This window comes from Euleptes europaea, chromosome 6 (assembly GCF_029931775.1).
Source record: "Euleptes europaea isolate rEulEur1 chromosome 6, rEulEur1.hap1, whole genome shotgun sequence".
In the NCBI taxonomy this organism is placed as follows: Eukaryota; Metazoa; Chordata; class Lepidosauria; order Squamata; family Sphaerodactylidae; genus Euleptes; species Euleptes europaea.
Window position 1 is genome coordinate 25,401,133 of NC_079317.1, and position 23,770 is coordinate 25,424,902.

The 23,770-nt window shown below is 43.8% G+C and overlaps 1 protein-coding gene across 2 annotated transcripts in view; it reads left to right on the forward strand.

The window, feature by feature from the left end:
• The first annotated feature begins 363 nt into the window (after positions 1-363).
• FBLN5 (fibulin 5) overlaps positions 364-23,770 on the forward strand; it is a 74,794-nt gene continuing 51,387 nt past the window's right edge. The window contains exons 1-4 of one of the 2 annotated variants that reach the window (XM_056851174.1): positions 364-621; positions 10,677-10,731; positions 12,043-12,094; positions 17,315-17,563. In XM_056851174.1, the coding sequence (XP_056707152.1) occupies positions 605-621; positions 10,677-10,731; positions 12,043-12,094; positions 17,315-17,563 (373 nt within the window). In that variant the 5' untranslated portion in view covers positions 364-604. The remainder of the gene's footprint in view (positions 622-10,676; positions 10,732-12,042; positions 12,095-17,314; positions 17,564-23,770) is intronic. The other variant, XM_056851175.1, reaches the window with a different exon arrangement.

Here is a 23,770-nt window from a genome sequence, read left to right on the forward strand (position 1 = left end):
TGTGTTTGTGTGTCGCTCTCAACAACCCCTTGCTTCGGATTTGTCCTGCCCTGGGCCAGTGCTGCCTTTGCTGAGGCACGCTTCCTTGTAAGCTTTGCAGAAGAAGACGCTTCCCTTCCAATGGCCGGCATTTTCTTATTCTGGCAGGCTCCTCAGGAGTGTTGTGAGGAGTCTAGCCAGTTGGTGAGCTCTCTAATCTAAGCCAGCTGTCCCCAGGCTGAGGCCTCCCATTTGCATTGTTTAACATACTTAGAAAATGAAGTGTTCATTTTTAACATTCCTCCTCCAATTGGTTTAATGCTGAATTACAGAAGAGTACTAAGCAAAACCAGGTGCCTTTGCTGTATTCTCTCCAGTGTCTGAGGAGGAGCAGACCTCTCCTTCCCTCTTCTCCCCTCCTTCCCTCCCTCTTCCTTCCTTCCCTCACTCTCTTTCTCCTTAACTCTGTTTTTGTATTATTTGCTATTTCGTTCTCTGGGATATATAAATGATGGTGGGACCGGACTTCTAGCAGAAGCTCTGATGTACAAACTTAAGTTTTAGCTACTCAGCAAATATTCGGGACACTGTTTTCAACACCTCAGCTTTCTTCACCACTTTGGACATGACAGGATTAAAAAGGTGGGTCCTATGCATTATATGTATGTCTTTTAAATTATTATTTGTTGAATGGCAGATTCCGTCCATAGCAAAGACTGCCCATCCCATCAGATCTGCATGTAAAGAAACAGAACCGGGGCAAGGGGACACCATTCTTTCATGTTATATGTATTCAATATGGGACAATATTGTTTATACAATATTCTGCCTTTTATGGCCCCAACAATTTATAGAGATGCATGAATATCCAAGAGGGTTTTCTCCACAAGCAAGCATTAGCAGTTATTGATTTCAAGTTGTGAGTCATTTAACTGCAATGGAAATTATTTAAATTATTCTATTAATGACTGTTTGCTAAACCAGCATACCCAGCTTGAAATTTTCTTGATAGTTGAAAGGGTTGAGCTATGTCTTACTGGAGTGTAGCTGTCTTGAAGATGGGGTTGCAGACCATAGCCTTACAAGAGGAACCTTCCACTGTTTTGTAGACTAAGAAGATGGGTTTTAAAACTCACATTGACATTAATTTATAGAAGTTACAGGAACTTGTAGAAATAATAACCAAAGTTATAACTATTATTGTCCCACTGTTAGTTCCAATGGAGAAGGGGAATAATATTATGGTTAAGAGTCCATTGGCTTTAGAAGGGTTTGATTCTATTTGGGATGGCGCCGTAAATTACAAATCAGGAAGTCCCCAGTTCAAATCTCGCCTCTGTCATGAACTCACTAGGTGGCTTTAGGCAAGCAAATTTCTCTTCTTCAATATGAGGATATCAATAGTGACCTCCTTTGCAAGGTTGTTGCACAGATAGGAAGGTGATCTTGAACATTTGAAAGTGCTATACAAATGCCAAGTGTTATTAACACAGGCAAAACATAGGTCTTTCACCCAAGAAACATACAATCTAAATTTTGAAAGGGAAAAAAGATGACAGAGGGAAAGGAGGAAGATGGAGGGTGACAGTAATGAGACAATTACATGTATTTAAGCTTGAATATGGGGTTAAGGAGTTTAACCAAAAGGTTAATCTTGTTCTTTTTAACTCTCTAATTTCACTGCTGTCATTCGATTCTTGAAATCCCTCTGATGACGTTTAGCAGTCCCAGCTGGCAATGCTTTAATTTTAGCACTTTGAATACAAAGCTTCTCTGGGGACCCTTCATACATTACATTTTAAGTTTGCTTTTTAAGGTGCTTGCAGGTTCATGTGTACTATACAGGTGTACTTGTCAAATAGCCAGTATGCCTCCAGCTGCGAACCCGAAGTTTGCTGTTGTGTAATGAAGCTTCATTGCCTTTATTTGTGAAAACTAAATTGTGCACGTTTGCATTGCTTTTGAAATTGTCCCGTGACTCTGAGAAGCTTGCAGAAGATCAGTGAAGGAAGTGCAGCATTAAATGGTGGATGACATAGCCCTTCAAATTGCGTTGGATCCGATTCCAGGCGCTCTCTCTAGAGAACAAGTTTATTTTTCTGCAGCGTAAAAAGCTGCCAAATAAGCAACATCTGCCTGGGTAGGATTGCTAGCGGAGGGATTTGCTGAGTTTTCTGTGCTTATTTTGAAAGCTTTGAGAAGTTGCCAGCAGTACTGGAAACTGCACTGGTTGCAGTCTGTATAATGTACAGGGAGGAAAATGGGCTAGTAGCATCCATTGAGTGCACAGGGCATGGTTTGGAGAGGCAAATGAAAAGGTGTCTCCTTTCCCCGAAACAAAGGCCTTTCTAAACTGGTTTTAATTAGATTATATTTTATAGAGCAGTTACTTAAACTGCAACAAATATGATTATTTAATAGGCATGCTGGGTCCTATCCACCAAGAAGTTCTTTTGTATAGACCCCCTTTGCTCTTGTGCAATGCCCATTCCTTTCCATTAAGTTGGCACAAAAAAACATTGTGGTGGATTCTGTCCCCTCTTGTGCAGGCCTCCTGTTATACATGAGAGCTGGCGGCAATTCCCTTTTATGCCTGCTGGTACCTGGGGTGCTGATGAGATAGGAATGCTAGGTCCCTCTTCACCACTGGCGGGAGGTTTTGGGGCAGAGCCTGAGGAGGGCGGGGTTTGGCAGGGGAGGGACTTCAATGCCATAGAGTCCAATTGCCAAAGCGGCCATTTTCTAGGGGAACTGATCTCTATCAGCTGGAGATCAGTTGTAATAGCGGCAGATCTCAAGCTACTGGAGGTTGGCAACCCTATAATGGGAGGAACTGGGGGTGACCTCCAATTGCTCCTGATGATAGCAGGCTGCAGCCTGATAACCCTAGGCTGAGAATGGCTAGGGCTGCCAGCTGCCTGTAGAAAAAAAAATGTCCTGTCCCTTTAATAAAGGGTTAGTGGGATGCTATTTACCGGGTGATGTTACTTTCCTCCATGCCATGAAAAGGCAGATTCCTTGAAGAGGTGGCATCAAAATTCTCTAAATAAATAAGTAAAGTTTTAACGAGCTGGCTTAACTACAGTTTAGAACCTTGCACTATGGGTTGCCGCTAGGGATGCCAATCTCTACGGTTGCCAACCTCTGGATAGTAGCTGGAGATCTCCCGCTATTACAGCTGATCTCCAGATGATACAGATCAGATCACCTGGAGAAAATGAACACAACATAAGAAAGGCCCTGCTGGATCAGACCAAGGCCCATCAAGTCCAGCAGTCTGTTCACACAGTGGCCAACCAGGTGCCTCTAGGAAGCCACCAACAAGACAAGTGCAGCAGCACCATCCTGCCTGTGTTCCACCACACCCAAAATAATAGGCATGCTCCTCTGATACTAGAGAGAATAGGTATGCAGCATGACTAGTATCCATTCTAACTAATAGCCATGAATATCCCTTTCCTCCATGAATATGTCCACTCCCCTCTTAAAGCCCTCCAAGCTGGCAGCCATCACCACATCCTGGGGCAGGGAGTTCCACAATTTAACTATGCGTTGTGTGAAAAAATACTTCCTTTTATCTGTTTTGAATCTCTCACCCTCCAGCTTTAGCAGATGACCCCATGTTCTAGTATTATGGGAGAGGGAAAAAAACCTCTCCCTGTCCACTCTCTCCAAACCATGCATAATTTTATAGACCTCTATCATGTCTCCCCTCAGCCGCCTTCTTTCCAAGCTAAACAGCCCTAAGCGTCTTAACCGCTCCCCATAGGACAGTTGCTCTAGTACACTAATCATTTTGGTTGCTCTTTTCTGCACCTTCTCAAGCTCTGTGATATCCTTTTTTAGGTGTGGTGACCAGAACTGTACACAGTATTCCAAGTGTGGTCTCACCATAGATTTGTACAAGGGCAGTATGATATCAGCAGTTTTATTCTCTATTCCTCATCTAATTATGGCCAGCATGGAATTTGCATTTTTTACAGCAGCCGCACACTGGGTTGACATCTTCATCGAGCTATCCACTACCACCCCAAGATCCCTTTCTTGGTCTGTCACCATCAGCACAGATCCCATCAGTGTATATGTGAAGTTGGGATTTTTTGTCCCAACTGCTTTGGCAATTGGACTCTATGGCATTGAAAATGGCTGCTTTGGCAATTGGACTCTATGGCATTGAAGTCCCTCCCCTCTCCAAACCCTCCCTCCTCAGGCTCTGCCCCTAAATTCACCTGGTGTTTCCCAACTTGGAGTTGGCAACCCTAATGAGGCCTCTAAAACTGATATAGGCTGTGTGTTCCCATCACGGGAGCACAAAAACTTGCTGCTGCCACAGTCGCACCAGCAAGCGATATGACAACAGGCCGGAACAATGTACACTCACATAGCCCTGCATGGCTTGCTGATGCAGCTGCCTCCTCTGTCGCTAGGGTTGCTAGCTCTAGGTGAAAAATATTTGGAGATTTTGGGGGTGGAGCCTGAGGAGGGTGGGGTTTGGGAAGGGGAGGGACTTCAATGCCATAACGTCCAGTTGCCAAAGTGGCCATTTTCACCAGGTGAATTGATCTCTATCACTTAGAGATCAGTTGTAATACCAGGAGCCCTCCAGCCACTACCTGGAGGTTGGCAACCCTATCAACCCATAGTACAAGCTTCTAAACGCCAATTGATTGAACAATTTATTGTTATTTGACCTAGCTTTTAAGTTAAAATTATTATGTTTTAAATGTATGTATATTATATATCCCTGACTTGGATGGCCCAGGCTAGCCTGATCTCATCAGATCTCAGAAGCTAAGCAGGGTTGACCCTGGTTAGTATTTGGATGGGAGACCACCAAGGAAGTCCAGGGTTGCTGTGCAGAGGAAGGCACTGGCAAACCACCTCTGTTAGTCTCTTGCCATTAAAACCCCAAAAGGGGTCGCCATAAGTTGGCTGCGACTTGAAGGCACTTTACACACACATATTGTATGTATTATGTCTTTAACGTATGTATATTACATTTTTATGACTGTTAGCTGATCTGCGCACGGTCTTGACCAGGATATCAAGTGGGATACAAGCTCAATAAATAAATAAATACCTGTTGCTCTTCCCCTTTCCCCCTTGCCCACCCTTCCCATGGCCTACTGAGCCATGCTGTAACATTACAGCATGGCTTGGCAGGAAAGCGGGGGGGGGGGGATGGTGAGGTACAGTGCTTTGGTTGCCAACCACCAGGTGCAGATCTCCCACTATTACAACTAATTTCCAGAAGACCAAGATCAGTTTCTCTGGAGAAAATGGCTGTTTTGGAGGTTGGACTCTATATAGGGTTGCCAACCTCCAGGTACTGGAAAACAAATCAGACACCTCTATACACTTATCCTAAGATGAGAAATTCAGTATAGGAATAGCTGTAAATAATGGCAACAAATTTGTGGCTATATATTTTCAGTATGTGGTAATATACCCACCAACATCTCATATTACCAACAAAAACATGTATTTATTTCTTTTGCACATAGAATTTTTAAACAGTGAAATATTTCAGCAATTCCTATAAGAGGTAAGTATTGCAATAGTTTAAAATGTCCCCTATAAGGTATATAATGTCCTATAAGATGTATTTCTTTTCTTTTGCAGCAGCTGGTTGGTTGAAGGAGAAAACGATCGTTTCAAGGCACAAAGGCCAATTCTTCTTCAGTTCTTCCTATATGATACAACAAATAAAGCTTTTTGATAATTATACATATCTTTAAAAATTATTATTCTATATCAAGACTGCAATAAATAACAATTCCAACACTCTCATTAATAAATATATACTTACAAAAATACGTCCTATGCAATTACTCATCATCATCCATAGTAACAGGTTTCAGTCGAATAACCATTTATGGATATAATATACAATAAATCCCACACAGGGTAAGTGACAGGAATCGATCCACTCCGGTAACGATCCTAATGGCGTTATTACAATAGTGCAAGCTAGTTACCTAATAGCTCTCCGGTGTTCGCTCCTCAATGCAGCTGATGTACATCGCCTGTGAGCCAGATTCTTAAAGTGACAGTACTCATTTACAGAAAACAGGACAAATCGTTCTCTCCATTTTTTAAAATTAAAACACAATGAGAATGAGCTAAGATTCTTTGTGATTTGGCGTCTACAAAGTAACAGATTTAATAGGAGTGACTAAAAAAGAATCCTTAGACGTAAGGAAGCATACTTTATACATGTTTTGAATACCATGGCGCCACATGGTTTAAACTTAGAGAACGATTTGTCCTGTTTTCTGTAAATGAGTACTGTCACTTTAAGAATCTGGCTCACAGGCGATGTACATCAGCTGCATTGAGGAGCGAACACCGGAGAGCTATTTAGGTAACTAGCTTGCACTATTGTAATAACGCCATTAGGATCGTTACCGGAGTGGATCGATTCCTGTCACTTACCCTGTGTGGGATTTATTGTATATTATATCCATAAATGGTTATTCGACTGAAACCTGTTACTATGGATGATGATGAGTAATTGCATAGGACGTATTTTTGTAAGTATATATTTATTAATGAGAGTGTTGGAATTGTTATTTATTGCAGTCTTGATATAGAATAATAATTTTTAAAGATATGTATAATTATCAAAAAGCTTTATTTGTTGTATCATATAGGAAGAACTGAAGAAGAATTGGCCTTTGTGCCTTGAAACGATCGTTTTCTCCTTCAACCAACCAGCTGCTGCAAAAGAAAAGAAATACATCTTATAGGACATTATATACCTTATAGGGGACATTTTAAACTATTGCAATACTTACCTCTTATAGGAATTGCTGAAATATTTCACTGTTTAAAAATTCTATGTGCAAAAGAAATAAATACATGTTTTTGTTGGTAATATGAGATGTTGGTGGGTATATTACCACATACTGAAAATATATAGCCACAAATTTGTTGGCATTATTTACAGCTATTCCTATACTGAACCTCCAGGTACTAGCTGGAGATCTCTTGCTCTTACAACTGATCTCCAGCTAATAGAGATCAGTTTCCCTGGAGAAAATGGCCGCTTTGGCAATTGGACTCTATGGCATTGAAGTCCCTCCCCTCCCCAAACCCTGCCCTTCTCAGGCTCTGCCCCAAAAACCTCCCACCGGTGGCGAAGAGGGACCTGGCAACCCTAACTCTATGGCATTGTACCCTGCTGAGCTCCCTGCCCTCCCCAAACCCCACCTTCCCCAGGCTCCACCCTAGGGTTGCCAGGTCCCTCTTCGCCACTGGCGGGAGATTTTTGGGACAAAGCCTCAGGAGGGTGGGGTTTGGGGAGGGGAGGGACTTCAATGCCATAGAGTTCAAATGCCAAAGCGGCCATTTTTCTCCAGGTGATCTGATCTCTATCAGCTGGAGATCAGTTGTATTAGCAGGAGATCTCCTGCTACTACTTGGCAGTTATATCAAAAAAATCATCACGAAGGCTCTGCTCTTAAACATCAGATTGTATTCACCAATTATGAGTATCCCTTGTTCATGCAACACTATATGTATAAAAATAAAAACATTTCCACAAAATAATACAAAGTGTTAAATCACACTAGTCAATTTCAAAATCAGTTACTCAAGTGTAAACTACAAGAGAGTCCAAATGAAGTTCAATGACAAAACTAAAGCATAAATCGCACTGCGGCTGCCTTCCCGCAGACGAAAGTCAGGGAATTTGTATACCTTGTATGTAATAAAGTTCAAAGCAAAAAGTCGCGCCGCGACTGCCTTTCCACAGCCGGAGCCCAAAGATTTCGTGCCGGCTGTGAGACGAGGCGCAAGAAAGCACAGTTGGTGAACGCCCAAGAAGGTTACCAGGTGAAGAATTTGCAGAGTCGAATTGAAGACCGCACCAGACCGCGCCTCCCTGGTGTCGGGAGTTCCCGGAATTCTCCCGGTCGGGAACCCCACAATATGAAGAGAAATTCAACAGCGTAAAGTCCAACTCAATGACACCCTAGGTTGGTGCTCGTTTCGTATACTTCATCAGTAAGTTGGTCTTCCTTTTAAATGTTTGTCTGAATTCTGTGTGGGAAACTGCCCACGTTATGTTAATCAGGTATGAAACCTCTGTAAAGAAAAAAAATAAATGTATACTCTTTTTAAACTGTATTCCTTACTATACAACAGTGTTCCATAATATTATTAATGCCAGGAAGGCAGCCGCAGTACGATTTATGCTTTAGTTTTGTCATTGAACTTCATTTGGACTCTCTTGTAGCTTACACTTGAGTAACTGATTTTGAAATTGACTAGTGTGAACTAACACTTTGTATTATTTTGTGGAAATGTTTTTATTTTTATACATATAGTGTTGTATAAATAAGGGATACTCATAATTGGTGAATACAATCTGATGTTTAAGAGCAGAGCCTTCATGCTGATTTTTTTGGTATAACTGTGGTTAATACTGCCTGGCAGTTGGCAACCCTACTCCACCCCCAAAATCTCCAGGTAGCTCCATACCCAGAGCTGGCAACCCTATGCAGGGTACCATTTTACAAGCTGTCCTTGGCCCCAACCCCTTTCCCATAGTGACAACAGGGAAGTGTCAGGATGGAGGCTCCACCCACAGCCACTCAGCCGGTCCCCCTTTTAAGGTTTGGAAATTAGCACGGGAAAGTGGTACACAAATGCACATAAACAGGTTGCAAAAAACACGTCTATAATGAGTAATGAAGATGGAAAGAACAAAACAAGTGTACAACATGAAAGCTTAGCAACTAAGTGATTGGTTATATACAAATGTACAAGTAAGCATGAAACAGTCTATTGGTGTGTATCTGGAGGCAAAAAGTCTTCTTCTGAGTTTCAAAATTAATCAGTTCAGCAGGATATCCAATAGTAGGTATAAATCCAAAAGCTAGGGGACGGCCGTTTCACATTCGTCTCTTCAGCCCCACATTGCATCATTCATTTTGTAATAAGTCAATTACATATACAAGTCCATTTCAATTCAACATTCTGCAGCAGCACTGTCAACAGGTTCCCAATGGGATACTAGTGTGGTCCCCCTTTTAAAGCAGAGTAAATTAGGTTTATATTTTCTCGAGAATAAAGCAGAAACAAGGGGAGCCAGAGAAGTAATGCACAGATTGGCCATGATGTTGTCTGGATGGAACCCTTTACTGAGGAGGCTTCCAGCTGCCCATGTGGGGGGAAACCCCTGTGTCAAAGAAGAAGCTGTACAGCAAGGCTCATCATGGCCCTGACTCTAGGGTTGCCAGGTCTTTCTTTGCCACCAGCGGGAGGTTTTGGGGGCGGAGCCTGAGGAGAACGGGGTTTGGGGAGGGGAGGGACTTCAATGCCATAGAGTCCAGTTGCCAAAGTGGCCCTTTTCCCTAGGGGAACTGATCTCTATCAGCTGGAGATCAGTGGTAATACCAGGAGATCTCCAGCTAGTACCTGGAGGTTGGCAATCCTACCTGACTCCCTGCCAATGTTCTTAAAAAAAAGTACTCTTACAAAACGTACTGTTTTTTGAAAAAGAGAGTGAGATAAAGAATTATAACAACCAAGATTTTTAAATGTGTTTTTAGAGGTTTAGGTGAACGAACATGTCCAACGTCAGTTTCAGAAGTTCCCCGGGCAGGGCACTTACCCAGACACCCCCACCCTCCCAGCTTAATTTCCACTTTCCAAGGACAAAGTGTGTGAGCGAAGCTTGCCAAGGGTTTTAGAAGTTCATGCATGATCTTTCATCTGGAAGAACTAATGGCTGATTGGAAGGAGCCTTTCCTTTGCTGAGCGAGCATTTTGGTTATAACAGAGATTAACCCTGTCATTCCAAAATCGCATGCCTCAACAAATAGTGCCACTAAAGAACTGGTGGCTCCCAAAGTATGCACACTTACAAAGGAGGCGGCCTCCGCATGACTCACTGCATGACTGACTTGTTCTGGCCTTGCCTTCTTATTGGGAGAGATGAAATTGTTAGTTATTCTTAATGTGGAAATGCACCAACATTTACCTGTTCAGGGGAGGCATACACAGAACAGTGACTCATTCAGAAGCACGGGGTGGCTCCTCAAAGGGCACTTGTTTTTGCATTCTCTTAACCTTTATAAGAGTAATGTGTTTCCTCCAAATTTAATACAGGAGAGGGGAAGGATCCTGGGCCAAACTACACATTATACGCAGGTGTGTGTAACTTTTTTCCAATGTTTTTTCTTTTAATTGAGAGCAGTTTCCAGACATGGGGAGTTTCAGTGGACAAGCAATGAGGTGAGGCTGCACATCCCTTGATAGTGAGTTTTTTTCCCTCCTGTACAACAAAAATCACCCCAAGCTGTTTTTCATCCTGCAGGAAAAAAAGGTACAGCTGGAAGGGAAAAAGCATAGTGACCCTCCCCTTCTCCACCCTCTGATGAAACTTTCAGCCTTCAAGAGACTGTTTGTGGTTTAAACAAAAATCAGAGAAAAGATTAATGTGATTGTGCATAACATGTTGCTTGGCGCACTGTTGAATTCTAGTGGCTGCTGCAGTTATGAATGTGTCCATTGTCAATATCCACTTCTCAGATTTGGTGATTGTAAGTTGCCCTTACCTAATCTTCCCTCTGGTTTGGTTCTGGATGACAGAGAGTTACATCAGAGAATAGCGGGCTTGCTTGTATCTTGCCCCACAAGTTGAGCATCCACATGACAATGTTTACAGCCTGTTTCTCTTCCTGTTGCAGGATACTGACCATTTTCATGGTGGTTGGCTGCCTTATAAATCGTGGGAAGACACAGGTGAGAGATACATATAGAAACATGTCAATTTGGGGGGGGGTTATTGCTGTGGGTTGGCAGGCACAGAACTGGACCAGAAAGTTATGCAATTACTTTCAGCTTATGGTGATGGGTTAGAGCCAGGGAGAACTGGAGCCAAATATCTTCTCACTATTGATTAATCTCTGTCAGCATGGCAGAAAAGTTATGGGGAAAAAGTTCTTGCAAAAAAAAAAAAGCCTCTAGAAGTTGCATTAAAATATAAGTCCAGGTAAAAGGCAGCGTTCTGTAGTGGTTAGAGTGTTGGACTAGGAACTAAGAAATCCATTCAGATCTCCATTCTGCCATGGAAACTGGGCTGGCAGGGCCGGAGCAGAGCATTTCCCAGGGCCAATTTTTGCCTCCCAGTTTACCCCTGTCTTAGTTGCCCCCTTCTGCACACCATAGATAAGGGTTGCCAACCTCCAGGTACTAACTGGAGATCTCCTGCTATTACAGCTGATCTCCAGCCGACAGAGATCAGTTCACCTGGAGAAAATGGCCACTTTTGCAATTGGACTCTATGGCATTGAAGCCCCTCCACTCCCCAAACCCGTCCTCCTCAGGTTCCCCTCCAAAAATCTCCTGCTGGTGGCGAAGAGGGACCTGGTAACCCTACCATAGATCTATATGGGCTTTACCGTATTGGCCATCTTATTTTCAATTCCTTTCCTAATTATCCCCAACATCCCCGTACACTAGGGTTGCTAGGTCCCCCCTCTCCATCAGCGAGAGGTTTTGGGGGGCGGGGCTGGGGTGATCACGAGCAATGCGATTCCGTCGCTTCCGGGTTTACCCTGCTCTGGAGTAGCCCGGTAGATTGGCGGACAATTGCCCGCCAAAACAACCCACCTGGGAACCCTACTGCACACAGAGTTGACAGTTTCATTGAGCTGTCTACTACAACCTCAAAATCTGTTTCCCTCTCAGTCTCAGACAGTTCAGATCCCAGTTCCTTTAGCTCTAGTGGAAGAAGTGTTTTTACTGCACAGAAGGCTTTGAGTTGGATTCAAATGTCCTTCTGCAGAGGGAACTAATTTTTTTTTGCTCAAAGAAATACTCCTTCCAGAAATGGAAGTGCTCCATTGGATCCAACCTTTTTGTGCTCGGGACCTAAGAGTAACAATAGGCCTCATCTCATTAATTTCATGTAACACATCTGTATTTTGTGTATGTGTTGTGTGCTTTTGGAATCAGCATACAAGAGCAAGGGGCTGGGTTGTATTCCATCAGATCTGTGGATTGATGTTCATCCATTATTTGAATTGAGTGCCCTTTCTATTTTCTTTTTAGCAACAATGCTCAAATGGGTTTGAGCTGGACCGTGCCTCAGGCCAATGCTTAGGTAGGATTTTGTCTGCATCAGTTGTTTTGAACAGGGATTCAATGTTTGGTCTTTCTTTAGTGAAAACATGTTACTTACGTCATTATTGTTTTGGTTTTGCTGTCTTATTTTAATCTGTATTGCAGTTTTATAATGTTAAATGCCTACGGTTTCAACAAATTGAAAGACAAGGTATAAATATTTTTAAAACACAGTGAAAAAAATATTTGGTTCAGGAAATTAATTAGCTCTGCTGTTTTCAAATGCTCTGGCATTGAAGTCCCTCCCCTCCCCAAACCCCGCCCTCCTCAGGCTCTGCCCCAAAAACCTCCCACCAGTGGCAAAGAGGGACCTGGCAATCCTATGCTCTGCCCTCACTAGATAGGATTCATCACAATGAATAATGGGAAGAAGCTACAAGTATGTTGTGGCAACTGCAAATTACTAGATTTGGATTCTAGAGATGTTGAGCTCAAATCCATATTTCCCAAGTGAATCCGTAGACTGAGATTTCTAATCAGCAAGACAAAACGGGAAGAGGAGGTGGCTACTGAAAATGTGATATATCCAGTATTAGCATGGGGATTAGATCGTTCACATTGGCATGTGGTTACTTCCTGTATATCAACGCCACAGACGTCTAGGAAAATAGTAGAGTTGGCAGGAAAGTTTGACAGATATATTGTCTGAAATAAACATTTTAAAAATTGAATGGTTGGAAATCTACATAGACTGAAATTCAGGAAAATGCAGCTGCCCAGTTCAAAAGACTGCACTGAGTGATATATGGTAATGAGAAACAGATTAAGACATTTTGATTCTTGACACAGAAAATCCAAATGGCACCACTGGATTGGTAAAAATAATAGTAATAAAGTAACTTAATTTCCTTCATTTTACTGTACTCATCTACCACTTGCGGGGGACCTGCCTAGGAAACAAATTTCTTGTAGTAGGGTCTCTATATATTAGATTCAATGTGGCAGGACTTCCGTGTAGGCTTTTTCCACATGGGGAAAGAAAAGGGCCCTCCTCATTGTGGAAGCAGCAGCAAGTGGGGTGGAGGGGGACAGGGATGAGGTCCATATGCTCTCTCCCTGCCCTACAGCAGTGCTGTCCCTGCCCCCTCACCCCCACCCTCACCCCTCCGCCCCTCTGTTGCACTGGCACAGAAGAAGCAATGTGACAAGAATCTTGAGCTGCCGGCTCAGCCATGGCTCAGCTCAGCTGTCAACTAAAAAAAGCATGTTAAAGGGCTGAAGGTGCCTTATACTGAATCAGACCATCGGTCCATCGGAGTCAGTATTGTCTACTCAGACCGGCAGTGGCTCTCCAGGGGCTCAGGCAAGGGTCTTTCACATCACCTACCTGCCTAGTCCCTTTAATTGGAGATGCTGGGGATTGAACCTGGGACCTTCCGCATGCCACTGAGCCACGGCCCCTATACCAAACATTCTTTCAGATCAAGTTTATTTATTCCAGATGCTGGCTGTGACAATTATGCCTTTGCCCTTTCTATACCTTTGCTCTCTGGAAGACCTGGGCCAGGATGTTCTCTGGCCTGGCCTCCAGATTGTGGGTCATGGGTTAAATTTACTGATGACCATGTCCTTCAGCTCCTGCCTTCCTCTGATATTCCTTAGGACTCCTGTGCCCGTGACCACTCACTCATGGTCTCTCTCTCCTTCTCAGACTTACTCTGTAGCCTCTGCCAACCACCCCACTTTGCACTTGATGTCTTTCTTGTCCAGCTTCCATTAGCTGTGTATCTGCTCCTTTAAAGGGACTGGACATGTCCCCCTCCCCCCAGTCACTTCAAGGCATCTACAGAATTCCTCTTCTTTCAAGACAAGAAGCCAACAGAAGTAGTTAGCCATTGCCTGCCTCTGTGAGGCAACCCTAGACTTCCTTGGTAGTCATCCGGGTTGGGAAATTCCTGGAGATTATGGGGGTGGAGCCTGAGGAGGGTGGGGTTTGGGGAGAGGAAGGAGCTCAGGGTATAATGCCATAGAGTCCACCTTCCAAAGTGGCCATTTTCTCCAGGTGAACTGATCTCTGTCATCTGGAGATCAGTTGTAATAGCGGACGATCTCCAGCTACCACCTGGAGGTTGGCAACCCTAGTAGTCTCCCATCCAAGTACTAACCAGGGCCAACCCTATTTAGCTTCCAAAATCTGATATGATCAGGCTAGCCTGGGCCATCCTGGTCAGGAAAGAGTTGTGTTAATTGTTGTTAATCAGTTGTAATGGAATTTCAGAGAAACTACATCTCTGGTTCTTGTAGGTTATCCGGGCTGTGTAACCGTGGTCTTGGAATTTTCTTTCCTGACGTTTCGCCAGCAACTGTAGCGAAACGTCAGGAAAATTCCTGTGGATGCCTGCCACAGTTGCTGGCGAAACGCCAGGAAAGAAAATTCCAAGACCACGGTTACACAGCCCGGATAACCTACAAGAACCAATGAACTCTGACCGTGAAAGCCTTCGACAAAACTACATCTCCCTCCAGCCCTGGCTCTGGAGAGGCTGGCCTTTCTTTTTCCAGAGGGGAGGATGGAGGAAGAGAGACAGTTTGTGGGCCTAGTCAAGGCAGGAGCAGGCTGTCGGTGAGGAACAGGCCAACGAGGAGAAACAGACTGGTGGAAAGCAGGAAAAAGGGAACCAAGGACTGGAGCAGAGAACTTTGGGGATTCCTGCTGCAGGACTGAAGCTCCAAGTAGAGAGTTTGCTGTTGGACAGTGTCAGGCGATCCCTGGGAAGAAGGGCCTGGAACCAGTGAACCCTTATTAGTTGACTGGCAAGCACTAAAAGGCCTTGTCAGGGACTCACAAATCCCAGTTACTATTTCCACCAGCACCACCAGTTTTTTTTTTTAATTTGCCTCTACATTAAAGTTCCTGTTTTGTACAGTTAAGTGTTAGTGCGGTTGCTGGAGCCCCCTGGGGTTGGGAAGAGGTTGCCAGCCCGGCAGTGCCTTCCGCACTTGCCTCAAGACTGAGTGGCACAGGCACGCAACCGACTCGCACAATCATTGCACAGTTTTGTTTAAGAAAGGGAAGGGAAAACATCAAGATTGGATCATGTAGCAGCATCTTCCTTATATGTCAGCTATAACTGAAAGTGTTAGAATTGTTGGAGTGGAAAATTTAGACTCTTCATGGGGTAGATTAATCAAGTAAAGCTTTTAGAACAGCTTCATGTGGCAGATATATGGCTGAAAACATTTGTTACATGTTGTTCTGTGATCTTTTAAATATATGCTTCTTTCTATTAAAAAGTAAAGCCCCAGGGAATGTGCTGTGAAAGGAGAGACCAATGTGTACAAGAGGTCCTTTTTAACCCTTTTCTTTCAATCCACTTCCCTGCTGAAAATTGGCATCCTCCAGCTGCTTTTACTCCCACTGAAAAAAACACAAATATGTATCTATAAATGTATTTATTTGCTTCATTATGTGCTGCTTTTCTCCTCTACATTTTATCCTCAGAAATAGCACTGGTAGTTTAGGCTGGGAGTTTGTGTCAGGCTTCCAAGGTCACCCAGCAATAGGGTTTGCCAGTTCCCCCCTCTTTACCGGCAGGAGGTTTTGGGCTGGGGCTGGGGAGTTGATCACGCATGTGACACAATTACGTCACGTCTGGGTTTACCCTGGAAGCGCCGCATTGCGACGGGATGCTTCAGCACTCAACCCCCCCAAACGTTTGAGTGCTAAAGCGTCCCATCTTGATGCGGTGCTTCTGGGAATAAACCTGTACATGACATAATCGTGCCACACACGCGTGTGATCGCCACTTGCCAATCTCAGCAACCTGGCAACTCTACTCAGCAAGCTTCCGTGGACCTTGGCCATGCGGGGATTCAAACCTGGGTCTCACAGATATTAGTTCAACATTCTAGCCACTACACACATTTGCCCTGACCCATGGGGTGACGTCACATCTCGACGTTTCCTAGGCAGACTTTTGTTTTTATGGGGTGGTTTGCCAGTGCCTTCCCCAGTCATCTTCCCTTTACCCCCAGCAAGCTGGGTACTCATTTTACCAACCTCGGAAGGATGGAAGGCTGAGTCAACCTTGAGCTGGCTGCCTGAAACCAACTTCAGTCGGGATTGAACTCAGGTCGTGAGCAGAGCTTGGACTGCACTACTGCAGCTTACCACTCTGCGCCACGGGGTGTACTAGCCAGGTGGTCAGGTGGGGCTGTGGTTGCAGCACGGTGCGGAGAGAGCTGAGGAAGGATGTGGCAGGTCGCTGAGGGGGGGAGACTGAAGCTGCTGCTGCTTCTGCAGCCTGCTGGCTGCACCGGGTGAAAGAGATAGCGGGAAAGCACAGGTCAAGTCCAGTCCAGAAGTCAAGCCGGGGGAGTACTTACTAGGAGTTAGGCAATAGCCTCGTTGAGTAGGCAGTCCATGGTCAAGGTCACTAGCAAGGCAGTCCGTAGTTCCAAATCCAGGCCGAAGTCAAAAGCAGGCAAGGCAATCCGAGAGTGGAGCGTCCGATACCGGAGGTCAGTTAAGTTGCTTCCACAAACAGCGTTGCGGAAGTTGCTTGTGGAAGTTGCTTCCACAAACTGTTCCTTAAATCAGGCCGGTTCCCAGAACGAGGCTGGTCTGGCCGTTAATCATTGTCCTCGTCGTCCGCAGCTGTTAATTCACGCCTCGCCCAAAGGCACGCTTTTGTTCTCCAGGAGAGCATTCCTCTGTTTGCTGGCCTCCCGAGGGGCCCTGCAACCCCTGTTGTTTCTATCGGCTCTTTCCCGTCATCTGATGTTTCAGGAGGTTCTGCTGCTGCAGTCTCTGGAGGGGCTGCTAATTGCTCCGGTTCTTCCTCAGACGTGACAGAGTCTTGGGCCATGACACGGGGTTTAAAAGCCCCTCTTCCCTTATGCTGGTCTCTCCTTTAAACCACAGCCCCAGTGGCTGTATTCTGTAAAACAAGAAACATCTCTTAAAAGATTGTGGAATGTCCTATGCCCTTCTGCTTTAAGACTGGGGCTTTTTCCAAAGGTGGTTCATTCCCTGTGGGTAGTAGCCATTGATGGACCTATCTTCCATGAATTTGTTTAACCCCTTTAAAAAAGTTGATCTTTGTAACATGAAAACATATTTAAATAGAGGTGACCGATTAACAATTCATTTTAAATTCATTATGAATTGCTCTGAACAGGAGATGATAAATCGACTAAAAAGATTAATTAGCTGACAGCTGTACTGATTTATTTTTTGTTTGTTCCTGCATTCTTTCAGATATTGATGAATGTCAAACGATTGTTGAAGCCTGTAGAGGAGATATGGTGTGTGTGAATCAGAATGGTGGCTATTTATGCGCTCCCCGAACCAATCCGGTTTATCGGTCACCATATCTGAATCCATACTCTAACATATATCCACCGCCTCCAGCCCCAGCTCCACCTCCTGCTCCCGGTTTTCCTGCAGCTGCAAGAACAGCTGTTTGCCGGTTTGGTTACCAAATGAGTGAAGGCAACCAGTGTGTAGGTGAGCAGAACAATACTTTGTGGATCCCTATATACAGCTCATACTAAAAGCGGTGCTGTGTTAAGATTGTTTGTCCATTATTTCCTATATTTTTATTGCTGTTTTTTTGCATTGGCTTTATACTAATGTTGCCATGGGAGATATATTGGTCAACGAACATGCATTGGAACTGGTTTAAATTAGGTTAGAAGTCAGCTTACTTGGTTTGACAGACTTTTCAAGGAGGTAACGTTTTAAAGGTTGCAGTATCCAAGTGTTTGAGCAGGTATAAGGGAATCATCATATGAATGACACAAAATCTATACCACAGAAGAATTGTCTGTGTAGGTCACTCTGATTGGTAGATGCTATGGAAAATTTCAGACAAAGGCCTCCAACTGAGTCATACATTACAAAGTTCACATGATGAACATGGCAGCTTTGAGGACTTTGGATCATGATGTGCGCCTGGAGTTCTGTATGATTATCTCCATTGGTTTGTAATGCTGGCAGAGGTAATTATAGTATACGAACATAGTTGCTTTTGCGATACAATGTGATCCCTTCTGTGCCAGTGTGGCAATCCATTGAGTGCTAAATTGAGTGCTAGACTAAATTTTCCATCAGTGGAATAGGAACTTTCCTGCCTTCCCCTTCTGCTATAGCGTACTGATTTCCACAAAAAGCCACCCCTCATAGAATCACAGATATTGTCGAAGGCTTTCATGGTCAGAGTTCATTGGTTCTTGTAGGTTATCCGGGCTGTGTGACCGTGACCTTGGTACTTTCTTTCCTGACTTTTCGCCAGCAGCTGTGGCAGGCATCTTCAGAGGAAGATGCCTGCCACAGCTGCTGGCAAAACGTCAGGAAAGAAAGTACCAAGGTCACGGTCACACAGCCCGGATAACCTACAAGAACCAATAGAATCATAGAGTTGGAAGGGACCACCAGGGCCATCAAGTCCAACCCCCTGCACAATGCAGGAAATTCACAACTACCTCCCCCCTCCACACCCCTAGTGACCAGAAGATGGCCAAGATGCCCTCCCTCTCATCATCTGCCTAAGGTCACAGAATCAGCATTGCTGACAGATGGCCATCTAACCTCTTCTTAAAAACCTCCAGGGAAGGAGAGCTTACCACCTCCCGAGGAAGCCTGTTCCACTGAGGAACCGTACTAACTGTTAGAAAATCCTTCCTAATGTCTAGACGGAAACTCTTTTGATTTAATTTCAACCCGTTGGTTCTGGTCCGACCTTCTTGAGCAACAGAAAACAACTCGGCACCCTCCTCTATATGACAGCCCTTCAAGTACTTGAACATGGTTATCATATCCCCTCTCAGTCTTCTCCTCTTCAGGCTAAACATACCCAGCTCCTTCAACCTTTCCTCATAGGACTTGGTCTCCAGACCCCTCACCATCTTTGTTGCCCTTCTCTGGACACGTTCCAGCTTGTCTACATCTTTCTTAAATTGTGGTGCCCAAAACTGAACACAGTACTCTAGTTGAGGTCTAACCAGAGCAGAGGACAGCGATACCATCACTTCGTGTGATCTGGACACTATACTCAAGGGGACCTTAAGGAACAATGTGAAGGGGGTTGGAAGCAGGAATGGGTGGAAAAATTTATTTGGATCCAACCCCATAGACATGAAGGGAAAATCATGTTGTGAGGCTGTATTTGGATGACAATTGGAGCGATCCTAAGCAGACCTACTCAGAAGTCAGTCCCATTGTATCGACTGAGGCTTACTTCCAGGAAAGTGTGTTTGGGATTGCAGCTAACGTCACTTTGAAGTAATCCCACTAGCATGCGTGAAATTAAAAGCTCAAGACCAGTGTGGAGGAGTTGGAAGGGGATACACTGAAACTGACAGCTTAGCTCGGCCACTTTTTGAAGATACTCTCCCACCCCAGTCAATAATACAGTGTGTAATTATTGTTCTGTCTGTAAAAGAGGCCTAAAGAAATTTGTTTGCTTAAAGTCCTGAGCCAAAGCATGCTAACCACATTAGGTTTTCATTTTGTTTGGTCTATATGGATTACATAGTGATTTGTAGCATGATGTTCTGATAGGGTTGCCAGGCACGTTCCTGGAATCCCCAGGAAACATTGGGGAGGCGGGGGGAGATGTTGTCAACATCACTTCCAGCAAAAACCCACAAGTAACATCAGTGATGGTCTACCTTTTACCTTAGAGATCTGTAAAATCCCAGAGTGTAGGTGACATCAGCTAAAACCCGGTTTTTCGCCAGAATCACCATGTCGATGCCATTCCCCCCCCTTTGCCCTCCCCCACTGTTCTGTTGAGCAGCAATGGGGGCCAGGATATGGATGGAGATTGCCTGCCACAGCGGGTAAGCTGGCAACCCTATATTCTGACCATGTTATTGCCCTAATTTGTATTTTTGATATTTGTTTAAAATCTACATGTCGTCAATGTATTTTGTGAGACATCCAGTATACGAAACTTCATTAAAATATTCCCAAACTGGGCCTCTTTTATGGCCTGCTGCCATTACAGATTTTCTCCTCCAGGGAGAGCAAAGATCCCAAGACTTGTGGGGTATTCTGCTCAAAAGGTTTCACTTTCATTTTTATAGCTTGCTCCTCCCTCCTCACACGTAGCTCCTTGTGCAGATCTATTCCACTCCAAACTTCTGTTAATTGAACTTCTTGAAGCTTAGTACTTAAGAGGTAAGGGGTTGATTCTGTGTACATAGATTTGCAAAGGAACTATGGGATTACAGTCTTTTTCCAACTCTCTATGGCACTGGTTCCCAACCGGGGGTCCGTGGACCCCCAGGGGTCCGCGAGAACTAAATTAAGGTCCGCGAAACAAAGTCATAAACCCATAATAAATTAATATTTTCAATTAAAAGTTCTCTATTATAAAAATATATATTCAAATATTATTCTAAGTTTAATGTTTAACTAACAGTTATGATTAAAGTTTATTTTCAAATTCTCAGAATTTTTATTTTGAACCTTGGGGTCCCTGCCCCGAACAAAAAAGTTCTAGTGGTCCCTGGTCAAAAAAAGATTGGGAATCACTGCTCTATGGTATGAAGAAGGGGCACATTATCTCTGCAGAAACAAATTCACAGTTTTGAGAACTACAATACCAAGCATTATTATCTGTGATAACATCTTCTAGACAGAAAAATTGCCCAAAATAATCTAACAGAAACCTCTGGAAGAGCATGACATTGTGAGTGGATTAATGGAATTCGTTTACCAAAAAATGTAAACATTGCATGAATATTCAACCTCATACTACATTAGGGTTGCCAGGTCTCTCTTGACCACTGTTGGGAGGTTTTTGGGGTAGAGCCAGAGGAGGGCGGGGTTTGGGGAGAGGAGGGACTTCAATACCATAGAGTCCAATTGCCAGAGCAGCCATTTTCTCCAGGCGAACTGATCTCTGTCAGCTGGAGATCAGTTGTAATAGCAGGAGATCTCCAGCTAGTACCTGGAGGTTGGCAACCCTGTGCTACATAATTAAAAACAAATAATTTCCTGATGAATAGCCTATGGACTGTAACGTATCTTAAATAGAAAACTATATTTAGATAGATTTTTCCTCAAAAAGCATTTTATTTTAAAAAACCCGATTTAAACTTAAAAATTCAATTTAAATTTTTTAAAATCCATTTTTTAATTTGTAGAAATATATATATGTATCTATTGATTTTTATCCACCCTGTTTGACATTCGTATGGTAAGGTATTCTTTATTCCTTCACTCAGCATGCTATTGAGTGCCCTTTGTATGGCAGATTTCCTTGCATCTGCTTTGGGGCCTCTACTAGTTTATAAGTAGATGTCTGAACATTCTGTTCATCTTAAAACTAAGAACTGCACAAAGGAAAAAAATAGTTCAGTTGTGTAAAAAGAGTCCCTTTGTGGATGCTTTAGACTGCCTCTAGAGTGAACAATGCTCTTATTCCATGACAGCATACAAAATATCCGATTCCAACGTGAGCATAGCTGTTTATTTTGGTGATGTATTCCTCGTTATTCTCATAGATATCCCAAAGCACATACAGAATTTTTGATGAAAATAGATCCTTTGAAAGTCTTCATAGCCTTCTGCTGATGTGCTGCCTAGTATTTACTTCTTTCTGGGACTCTACCAATAGCTTCATTGCTTTGGTTTGACTACCTCCATTTCTTATTGCCCCAAGTCTCACTTTGAGTTTCTGAAGGTTGGCCACTACTGGAAACAAAGTGCTGGACCCTTGATCTAATCCAACTTGGTGGTTCTTGTTTTCTAAAATGCAAGTTATAATCACTTTAAACCAGAATGGGAGCATCCAGCAGAGATAAGCATGCATTGGAGGCCTTTCATTCTAGAACATCGTGACCACCTGAATAGAAATCCAGGCCTCTGTTGTCTTTGTAATTGCATGACCCTTCAGAAATTAGTTGCAGGGTGGTACATGATGGTTTGCCTGTGTTTAAAGAGAAAAGCAGAGGCAGGTAATGTCGAAGGTTAGTCTGGGAGCAGATTCAGCGTAAAAACCCTAGAATCACAGTACTGGAAAGAAAACATACAGCAGTCCAAACCATTACTCCAAGGCATGCCAGAAATGTCTGCCAAATGTATGAATAGTTAGAACAGTCTATCTAGCTGGCTTCAGCAACTGGGCCAAGGCATACACTACAGGGAAAGGCATGCCATGCATACACATACCCTGTTCACTAGCCTGTCTGGCAGGTGAACAGTTCCCTCTCAGTCCCAAATATGGCAATTGATTTGAGAATCTAAGTGTGAAACAATGCCCATCCTACCAGTTTCTAGTCCTGGCATTGTCTGATGTTATTTATTTATCATGACGTTTTAAACCTGTCTTTCTCTAACAAAATACTCAAGGCAGGTTATGACATTATATAAAAGTACAAACAAAACACCAATAGCACAGAGAACAAAACAGCGTAACTCAGTTACCAGCATCAGACCATGCCCTTATAAAGCCTCTTACATCCTGCCTATCAGCAAAACAAGTGCTGAAATAAGTTCAGCCTTATACTGCCTCTGAAAAATCAGTACGGCCTTCCTGAAAGCCTCAGATAGGCGATTCTACCAGGTAAGGGCCACCACAGGAGGGAAAAAAATCCCTCTATTTCTAGCTGCCTCAGATTTTATCTGACAAGATAGGATTTTCAAACAATTGATTAGTTAAGTTGAGCAGCTCCAGTGGAGCACACTGCCTTCAATGTCCCCAAAGTAAAAGAATCTCCAGTAGCAAGGCTGAGAGTCACCTCTGCTTGAGACCTTGAGGAGTCCCTACTAGCTGTGGCCAACAATACTGGACTAGGTAGGCCAACGGCCTGATTCAGTAGAGGGCACTGTATATGTTTACACAAGCCTCCAAAATATCAGTGGAAACAAAAGTTGTCGTGTTCCGACTCAGGAGGACTCTGCTTACTAGTTACAGAGATCAGAGCCAGTGGGAGAAAAATGTGGCAGGGGTGTCACCTCCTACTGCAATGGTCCTCATTCCCACCCTGCTCTCCTGTTAGCTGTAGAATGTGGCTATAATCCTGGTTACAACTGTGGGCAGGTAAGAAAGATGAGCAAGAAACCAGCAGAGCTGCGGGGTTATACATTCACTTGCTGAAAGTGAGTCTTGAAGCAGAGTCTTGAAGCTGGCCAAGCTTCTTGAATAGTGAAATTGGTGTAGATTCTACTACCTGTACTCCTGTGTGATTCACAAATGTTAAACAAGCAGCTCCACATTTTACATGGCTATCATATTTTGTTTCATAAATATAGACACTATTTTGCTACTAGGCTGTTGGTCTGTGGTGGAAATTGCTGTCAATTTGCAACTGACATATGACAACCCAACAGTTTTCAAGGCAAGAGACGTTCAGAGGTAGTTTGCCATTGCCTGCCTCTACATTGCAACCCTGGACTTCCTTGGTGGTCTCCCATCCAAATATTGACCAGGGCCAACCCTGCTTAGCTTTTGAGATCTGATGAAATCGGACTAGCCTGGGCCATCCAGGTCAGGGCAGGGCTTTTGGTCTGCCTAGTTCAATAGTTACTTTTCTGATTGGCAGCAGCTTTCTGGGGTTTCAGGTGGTAGGGCTGCCAGGTTACCAGCCATGGGTAACCTCCCTCTCCCATACTCCTGCTCCATACACTGCTCGATGGAGCAATGGGAGCAAAAGGGGGGGCATGTAGCGCGATGCTATGACATCATTGACATATGCTATGACA